Source organism: Falco punctatus, assembly GCF_963210335.1.
Source record: "Falco punctatus genome assembly, chromosome: 5".
NCBI classification, from domain to species: Eukaryota; Metazoa; Chordata; class Aves; order Falconiformes; family Falconidae; genus Falco; species Falco punctatus.
The window spans coordinates 11,072,925-11,082,384 of record NC_137584.1 but is presented as its reverse complement, the minus strand read 5'-3'; the positions used below and the strand labels follow the sequence as shown (position 1 = coordinate 11,082,384).

The 9,460-nt window shown below is 46.6% G+C and overlaps 1 protein-coding gene across 1 annotated transcript; it reads right to left on the bottom strand.

The window, feature by feature from the left end:
* Positions 1–1,527: 1,527 nt before the first annotated feature.
* On the bottom strand, positions 1,528–5,435 carry COX7A2 (cytochrome c oxidase subunit 7A2). The gene is made up of 4 exons (XM_080388167.1): positions 5,283–5,435; positions 3,977–4,066; positions 2,572–2,656; positions 1,528–1,743 (listed from the first exon to the last, which is right to left on the bottom strand). Exons 1-4 carry the CDS (start codon positions 5,298–5,300, stop codon positions 1,685–1,687), a joined length of 252 nt encoding a protein of 83 aa, XP_080244293.1. The 5' UTR covers positions 5,301–5,435; the 3' UTR covers positions 1,528–1,684.
* Positions 5,436–9,460: the final 4,025 nt, after the last annotated feature.

Here is a 9,460-nt window from a genome sequence, read left to right as displayed (position 1 = left end):
TATGTTGGGGGCTCCAGAACTCAATGTAGTACTCCAGGTGGGGTCTCTATGACAGCTCATCAAAATCTCTGTTAGAGGGGGACAAACCTGCTGGCCATGCTTCTTTTGACACAGCCCAGGATATGGTTGGCTTTGTGGCTGCAAGCACACGTTGCTGGCTCATATTCAGTTCTTCGCCCACCAGTATCCCCAAGTCCTTCTCCTCGGGGCTGGTGTCAATCCATCCACCGCCCAGCCTGTATCTGTGCTTGGGATTGCCCCGATCCACGTGCAGGACCTTGCACTTGGCCTGGTTGGACTTCATGAGGTTTGCACAGGGCCACCCTGTCAAGGTCCCTCTGGATGGCATCCTTTCCCTCCAGCATCTTGACCACATCACACAGCTTGGTGCTGTCAGCAAACTGGCTGTGGGTGCACCCAATCCCACTGTCCATGCTGCCAACAAAGATGCTAAACAGCACCCGTCCCAGTACAACCCCTGAGCAGCGCCACTTGTCTGCCTTGGACACTGAGACATGGACCACAACTCTTTTGAGTGTGACCATCCAGCCAATTCCTTATCCACCAAGTGGTCCATCCATCAAATCCATGTCTGTTCAGTTTAGAGACAGGGATGTTGTGTGGAACAATGTCAAATGCTTTGCACAAGACCAGGTAGATGACATTGGTTGCCCTTTCCTCATCCATCAGTGCTGTAACCCCATCATAGGTGTCCACCAGATTTGTCAGGCACAATTTCCCCTTAGTGAAGCCATGATGGCCGTCACCAATCACCTCCTTATTCTCCAGGTGCCTTAGCATGAAGGATCTGCTCCACGGTCTTGCTGGGCATGCAGATGAGACTGACTGGCCTGTCACTGCAGGTCTTCCTTTTTAAAAATGGGAGTTATGTTTCCCCTTTTCCAGTCAGTGGGAACTTCACCAGACTGCCACGACTCCTCAAATGTGATGCTTAGTGACCCACTATGATGCCACCTGTCCCTGCCCTCCCTTTAATCTTGATCCATAAACTCTCAGTCAGCTCCTCATCCATCCCCATGCGGAGCTCTGTAAACTCCAGCTGGTCACCAACGGAGTGAAACACCTCCTCCTCCTCCTCCTCCTCTCCCCTGCCCATACTTCCGAAAGAGCCCCTATCTTTCCATGCCAAACTCCAGTCGTAAGAGCCATCCCACCACATCTCTGTAAGGCAAGCAAGATCAGAGCCCTGCAGGTGTGCACATGCCCCTAACTCCTTTTGTTTACTCCCCGTGCTGTGTGCATTCACCTAAAGGGATTTAAGTTGGGCCCCCATGAAGCTGACCTGGCTGCAGCGGCTGGAATTGCTTTGTGCTGCTCTCCTGCCGACCCGTGATCCCGCTCCGGGCATCTGTTGCTGGCACTGGCATCAAACTGGTAGGAGTGGGAAGGACTGAGGTTCCCCTCCTCCGGCAACTTTAGTTTAAAGCCCTCTCCACCAGCCTGGAAGCCTATGGCTGAAGATGCTCGCACACAGGAAAACACGATATAGTCCAGACCACCACAACACAACATAGAAACTGCTTTATTGATTGCAGTTAATATTTTGCAATTAAATTATGATTCCAAGCATTAAGCCAGCTGCTTACAACAAGTATAAGCTGCCACCATAGTCGCATGGAATTGGACGAAGAGATGCTGGTCACTGAGGCATCAAGAACTGGAATCATTTCTGCTTCTTGGGCATTGAAGCAACAAGCAGCTCGTAAACAACATAAGCCGTTCCTGAATTAAGAGACAGAAAATACGTTTTCAGAATGGTAAATAGAGTTCATTTCAAGTCAGCTTTCCTTTCCCAGTTTGTTCCAGAAGAAACACTGACAACAAGCAGCTGCAATTCAGACACAACACATTTCCATAGCCACCTCTAAATGATTTTTGGTGTGGGTTTTTTGGCAATTTCTATTTTAGAGAAAAAAAATCCTTCAATACCTCTCCATAGACTGCATAAAAACAAAGAGGGGGGGGGAGGGAAGGAGAGAGACATGTTTGTGGAACCTACACAGATGATCATAAAGTAATTGCTATTTATTCTTATGAGATCAACATATTTAAATTAGACTATTAAAAAATTATGAAACAAGCAACAAAAAGGTTAAATATATACAGTATCATGAAGCTTGGATATATTCTGCTACTTTTCACCACATGTGAAACCTTAGTACATTATCACCTAGCACTAAAAAGTCAGACTAGTGACAAAAATGGTATACATATGTGCTATAATTTCAGTTTACTCCTTTCCAGAATAAGCTTTGTAAGTAGTTCTAGTTTTCTCTAACATCGTACATGAATTCTGAAGGAGTATTCAGCCCATAGTACCATTAATCAGGGGGAAAAAAGCCATCTGAAAAGCTACATTTGAGAAGGCACAAATAAATTTCCCCTTTCCACATGCATTTTGCATGTTCTGAAGAACAGACTGAACAAACTGTGTGACTAATTTACAAAGGAAACACCACTCATATTGGAAATTGTACCAAAGGAAAAATATTTTAACATTAGCACACGGGAAATTGTATCAAACTGTAAGTATTTTAATACTAGCCTTACCAAAAGCTGTAAGACCCATGGTGAGCCTATACAACAGAGAATCCATTACACCACCTTTAAGATACACTGGGATGCCATTATCCTCCTAATGAAAACAAGTGACAAAAAGGAATTATTTAAATACAGTTCCTGCAATATTGTGTTAATATAATTAGAATTATGCAGAACAAGAATCACCTCCCCAAATTATCTTCCCAACTCTGAAAAGACACTGAAACTTATTTTGACTCTGCTTTCTCTTTCAAGCTTTCATTCTGTAACCAGATGATCACTCGCTAGGGAAGTACAGTAAATGATGCTCACGTTCATTTCTAAAGCAGTGATTGGCAGATGCCTAAACACTTCTGACACCAGTAGCCAGCCCCCTCGGGTGCACAGGATATGATTACCATCCCTAGAAACTTCCCGACTGTCTCCAGCATAGTCAATCCCTGCTATAGGAAGCAACAAGGGAAGGAGCCTCTACTGTCACCTGGTATCACACAGGAAATTGTTTTGCTCCACTTGAGGTAAAACTCCAAAGACACCAGTCCCGCTTAACTTGCTGTCCCACAAGAAAGAAACGGGAAGAGATAAACCTAGAGATGTCCACCAGCAGAAACAGAATCTCTGACCTCACCCATCACCAACCTCCTGCTTCCCCTTGGCTCACAATGAACACTGTGCTCCTTTTAGGCAGTGTCCCAACAAGACTGGCTTTCTCTTTCACGGAAAAGGAAAGCAACGAGAGACAAAAACTATTAAACTAGGGCTTCTAACATAGTTTTCCCTTTCATATGGCTGAATCCCAGACTACTCTATCCTCCGTATGAAGCTGCTGTTCCAGGTTAGAGCTGACAGCTGGGAGTATGCTCTTGAATATCCACTGCTTTGGCATTTGAAGAACAACTAGTTCTCACGAGGTGGCCCTATCAATCAGGAAGAGAGTAATTCAGAAATTATAATTTTCTAGGACTGAATCCAATCCCTTAAGACCTTTACTGTTTTCATAACTGAGAAGTACCACAATACCACATCCTCACTAAGAATTATGGGGCTCGTCTATGATCTATGGATATAGCAGTAAAATAGCAGGTTTAACTTTTCCCTGTACTTCTGTCCTCTCACTTGTTTTTCTCCATTTGTTCTTAGAACATACTTCATCTTTATCTTTGTACAGTACCTACTACTCATAAGAAACCAGGGTACAAATCATTTCACAAGGCAAAAAAACCCTAAAGGGCCTGCAAGTCAAGTATGCATGTACACTCTTAATCTCTGCAGAAAATAACTGATTTCAAGAGCTCACTTCAGAAGTAAAGAGGACTTTCACCAGTTCTTTAGCAATAAAAACGTATGCAGTTAAGATCTACTAGAACACTGTTACTCTACTAACATTATTCTACTATCAATGCTCACTCATTACCTGAAAAAGCTTCTGCTTCTCAGGAACTCTATTTCCCAACTGCCTGCGTGAAGCAGTGCTTATGGTCCTCTGGGAAATTTGGCGAAGACCCTGAAATAAAAGATAAACAGTGTTTTACAAATAGTGAAATTTTTGCAGCTATATCCACGCTGGATAGAAAGTTTATTTTAAAACTAAGATTGAAGTCTGAAGGGACAGGAAGAAAGGAAGGTCTTTAAAAAAAACCAAACAAACCTTCTCATCAAAACCCACTGGGTTTTAATTCAGCCCATCCATTCAACAGACTACGTGAAGGACTGACTGATTGGTTATCTAATAAGGAAAAACTAAGGAAAATTACTTTCACAAGGGCTCAACAGATTTATGGATCTGCAGCATGACCTTCATATTTAGCATCCTTTTAGGGGAAACCTCGACCTCTGGCCCTTAGACCTCAGTTTTAGACACCATTTGCTGTGATTAACTCTACCAATGGGGACAATAATATTTAGGACAAACGTGTTTGTGCAGATAAGGATCTTCTGTCATAGCCACAGTTCACCTGCTAGCCACCAGCACGGGAGATAATCCAGCACGGGAGAAGGCACACCCCACCCCTGCATACACATAGTTTAAAGACACCCAGCTGTGTCCTAAGCTGGAATCTGTTTCCACAGTCAGATCGTGTATGCGCTCGTTAGCACAGGTCAGGCCACCAAAAACAATGATCTGTAATTCTTCCGAGGGCTCAAGTGTCAGGTCTCAAAGCTAAGAACATCCGCGCCTCTCTGAGCTGCCGCCAGTCTCCTTCCAGCAACGCTGCTAACACCGATCCTCCCCCGCGAAATCACCGCCGCTAAAAACGCAGCCAAGAGGGCAGCCAAGCAGGTGATGCTGGCTGCAAGTAACGGCACCACACGCCTCGCCTCGCCTCCTCCCCTCCCCTCCCCAGATAAACACGCTATCAAATTTATCTCCTCAGAGACGGACTAAGCGTACCCGAGGCACCCGGACGCCAACTCCCAGCCCTCCCGGCGCCTAAAGCTCAGCACTAGGTGGGGCGAGTGGGCCAGGACCTCAAACGTAGCACTTCCCCCCAGCAGCCCCTTCAGCAGCAGCACCCGGCGTCAGCGCTCGGCCGGGGGGGCACCGGGCGGCCGAGTGCCGCAGCCGGGGCGGGCGCCGGCAGCCCCTGAGGGGACCCCCCACTGGCCCGGCTCGGCTGCCCGCGGCGCCCCGGGAGCGGCAGCCCCGCGGCGAGCTGACGCAGCGGCAGCGGGCTCCTCTCCGCAGCTCGGCCCGGCCCGGCCCGGCGCGGCGGCCTCACCAGCAGGTTCCGCCACATCGCGGCTCTTGGTCCCGTCACCTCCCGCCGGCAGCAAGGGCAGCGGAAGCCGGAAGCAGCTCCCCCGCCCTCACCGACGGTACCACAGAGGCAGCGGCGCGGCGCGCCCAGAGCGCCGCCTCAGAGCCTACAGCGCCGCCGCCCGCCCGCCGCCGCGCCGGGGCTGGGGGAGGAGCCGGCACCGCGCCGCGGCCGCCTCCGGGCCGATGCGGGGCGGGCCGTGCCCCCCTGGCACGCACTCGCACGACGGTCTTTCCCCAGCAAAACACGTCGCCCGGCGGCCCCGCGGCGCAAAAGGGTGCCCGCCGTGAGGCGGGGGGGCAGCAGGAGGCGGCCGCTGCACAGGAGCCGCCTCCGGGCGGGTGAGAGAGGGCGGCCCCGGCCCGGCCCCGGCCCAGCCCCGCGCGAGTCGGCCCCATCCTCGGCCCGATGGGACGTTTGTCCGGTGTCGCGGCCCGGGAAGCAGAGGCGACACAGACACACACGCGCACCCCAGGAGCGGAGGGGGCTCGGAGCGGCGGCGGCCGCAGCACCGGGCAGGACCCGGGCCCTGCTCAGCCGTTTCTGCGCGGCGCTGTTGCCGCAGGCTCCCGCGGCTGCCGGCCGCTGCCCGGCCCTGAGGGGCGGTTGGGCACAGCCGTGAGACCGGCACCCCGCGGGGCGGCGGCACGGGCTGTGCGATAGCCTCTCGTTAGAGCTGCCGGGCTGGCAGGGCCCGCAGGGGCCGTCCCGGCTGGCCGGCTCCGGGGGCGGCAGGGCCCGGCGCTGACCCAGCCGGGCGGCCCTTCCTGAGCCAGTGCGCGCTGGGAAAACAGAACTAAACCGTGCACCCGCTCCCTGGCTCAAACGCCATTAGCAGCAGGGACGCTGAGTACTCTGCACGTGCAAAACAAACCAACCAGTTTCATGTTTCACAAGATTGTGTGACAGGCAGTGAAGTAATGCCAGATTTGTCTGAAATGCAAGCCTATTCGATTCTAAGGGAAGAAACTATTTGCCCTTCAAGATGGTGCTCTGAGAAGCCTGGAGTTTTTCCTGCATTGCAGATCTAGCCCCCTAATTGCATCTCCTTGTGCTTCAACCATAGGCTGCAATACAATGCTGTCAGGAACGCTATTTCCCGGCTCTGCTGCAGTGGCCCTGCACTCGGGTTTTTGGTGTTACACTGCTCTTGCACTGGTGCCAAACCCCATGATGAATAATGCACGTCGAACACAGCAAATTAGTGCTCGATCTAGTATGGAAATAACAAGGATCATACCTCAAAGCACAGCACTTGTCAACGTGATGAGCTGCCCCAGAAAGACACTAAAAATGCAGAGATGAAGAAGTATTTATAGGTATAGTCTTAGCTGGGCAGAATATTAAAAATACCATTTAGAAAGCATAGTCATGGAGAAATATGTGTTGTAACAAAGGAGGAAATTGGATGCATTATTTAACAGTTTTCAAACACTCAAGCAGTGCTGTTACAGAATAGCACTTAGAATACATTACTACTACTGCAAGATAGATTTCCATTCATTCTTCTTGCAATCTTTCATCTTATGAGTGCATAACAACATTTGTGTTCTGATTTTTATACTCTTAGTTGTGTTTAGATATTGGTAAAAGGATCATAATGCCCACAGAAATCATTATTGCTTAATTTCAACCGTGTGGACCATTTCCTGGTATGTCTGAATCTCAGCTTCAGGGCTATTGCCTCCCAAAATACACTTTACAACAGACAGGCCATACTTAAAGCTTGGCACGTGGGTTAGGTACCAGTCAAAGCTACAAGATAACTGCTCAGAGCAAGCACAGCTGCTGTCTTGTGAATTGACTAATTTATGAAGAAATGAAAACTTGAGGGAAAGAGAAATGGCAACTTGCTGCTTCAGGGTGAGGCTATTTCACCAGAAGCAAACTCACGGACTGCTTTTTCCTAACCGGACAGAGTAACTTTTGCATGTTATTGTATTGAAGAATAATAAAATTGTTAATCAAAACTTACTGTTACACAGTTCTGTTTAAAGCCAGAATAAAAACAGGGCTGTTAATCTGCATCTTAAAAAGTATTCATCACAAAAAGATGTTTTACATCTTAAACCAGTAATAGAAGGGTATGCGAACCCTGCTGAAGAGATCACAGAAACAACTGAGTTAACACTCAATCCAGGTGTGGAAGTGGAAACATCTGGTGCAGCATGACAGCTGAAAATGACAATTTTTTAAGTCTCCTCAGTCTCACCTGCCCACAGGTTGTTTTTTTCTTGCAAGCAAAATACTTGACTAACCCAGTTAAAAGCTATATTGTGTATGAAGAGAGACAACATGCTGTACTGGTAGTGTAACCACTTTCCAAGTTACTTTTGAGTTGTAGAATACACTAAAATTGCATTAAAAGAACTTGCTGACATAAAGAACAATTTGTTCTGAAGTTTACAAGCATCCATTGTGAAGCACACACTAACTTCCATGTAACTCCAGACTTCAGTAGGCGAGCCTGAAGACAATCGTATTTTCATTTCTTCCAAGAATATCACAATCCAATCTTTCATTTTCATAACCAAATTAATGAGGTCATTAATTAAATCCCTGGCCCTCTAACACTACTTAAAACATCTTGCCATTTTATTTAGCAAAATTTGGGCACAATCCTCAGGTGCCAATTCAATTGCACTTGTACATAACTCTGCTGTGCAGTTTGCTTGAACTGCTTACTTTATGTCTTTATCTGAAATCAGGGTTTAGTGAGAAAGAACTCCTACCTGCTTTGTCAATTATTTTTTAAACTTCTTGAGCTTCATGAATTATTGACCTATGCTTTTATTTCTCTTATTTAATTCCCAACAGGAAATGAGAAAAATAATTTTCCAGTTCAGACTTCATAGCAGCAGTTGGTGTAACTCAAATAACCAACAGTATTACTTTTATTTTCAAACACGCTTTGAGCGTATTTGGAATGGGAGGCTTACAGGAAGATAGTTTCTTATTTGAGACTCAGGTCATATAAGGATCTGCTAATTCTTATCAGGCCATTTCATAATGGACTTTAGTCTTAATTGAAACTGCCAAGTAAGATTAGACCACATTTAGGCACAGAAGGCAGTGTGGTCAGAACAGAATCCATGAGCTAGAACATAGGGTATTTTTATACAAAAGTACTTCTGCTGATCTGAGGAAAATTTAATACTACCACCACTACAAAAAAAGCATTTTGCAACTGGGCTTTCTACCTCAGACCTCTTTTTCACAGTTAGAAGCAGCCTCTTCCACGAACAGGCCACGTTGCTAAGAAAGAGCAGGAATAAAACTGGCTTAGATTCTCACATTTTTTCTCCTACTTCAAAAGTGAAGTTTTGGCAGGCTGTTCAATACAGGCAAGTACTGATATGTGGAACATTTTGGGCTGTTGGGTTTTTTTGTGTTTGGGTTTGTTTGTTTGTTTTAAACTTACTGACTAGGTCAATACAAAGCCTTCATGGGACTGGGCTTGATTTTAAGATTGATATTGTAGACCTTCCTGAAGGCCTTTGTGTTGTTGCCCTCTTCATTTCTAACTCATCATAGCTAATTAGTTCAGTTACAGGGAACACCCCCAGGTAATACAAATATTGAACTTTTATTAAAAAAAAAAAAAACAACTTACGTAGTACCAAGGGTAGATTCACAAATTTTCAGGCAAGACCAGAAACATATTCTTGTCACGGGAACTTCGAAGATCAGAATCATTTGCAGTGCTTCCAGATTACTCTGTGGTTATGCCTTGTCCTTTGTCTTCAGTGGTTGCATTCCAACCAGTAACTTTTTCTTTTTTTTTTTAAAGTGTAGGTACATTCTACTTTAGACAGTTACCTTTTTCCACCAGACACTGACTTCAACTCAGTCTTGGACATCTATCAATCTATAGACACTGAAACTCTTTTAAAAATTTTCCCACTGCAAGTAAGGCATCTGAGAGCAAGTGCAGTCAGTAATGCCTCCTGTGAATCCAACCCAAATGCCAGCCATGTTCATTACCCTGATGGATTCAAGCAGGTACACATGCTTGCAGACGTTACGTGACCCTAGACTGTTATGGCCTTTTCTCCCATGGAGATTTCTGTAAAAAAAGACAAGGCTTGCATTCTTCCAAGGTTTAACATCCATAATTAAAAGCAAAACCATGCTGCCGA

Excerpts from the sequence above, each read along its gene's own strand:
- COX7A2 (XM_080388167.1), bottom strand. Across the intron at positions 2,657-3,976 it reads AGAAGCAGAAGCTTTTTCAG|GAGGATAATGGCATCCCAGT; the intron begins GTAATGAGTGAG and ends TGTTTTCATTAG. Across the intron at positions 1,744-2,571 it reads CATGGGTCTTACAGCTTTTG|GAACGGCTTATGTTGTTTAC; the intron begins GTAAGGCTAGTA and ends CTCTTAATTCAG.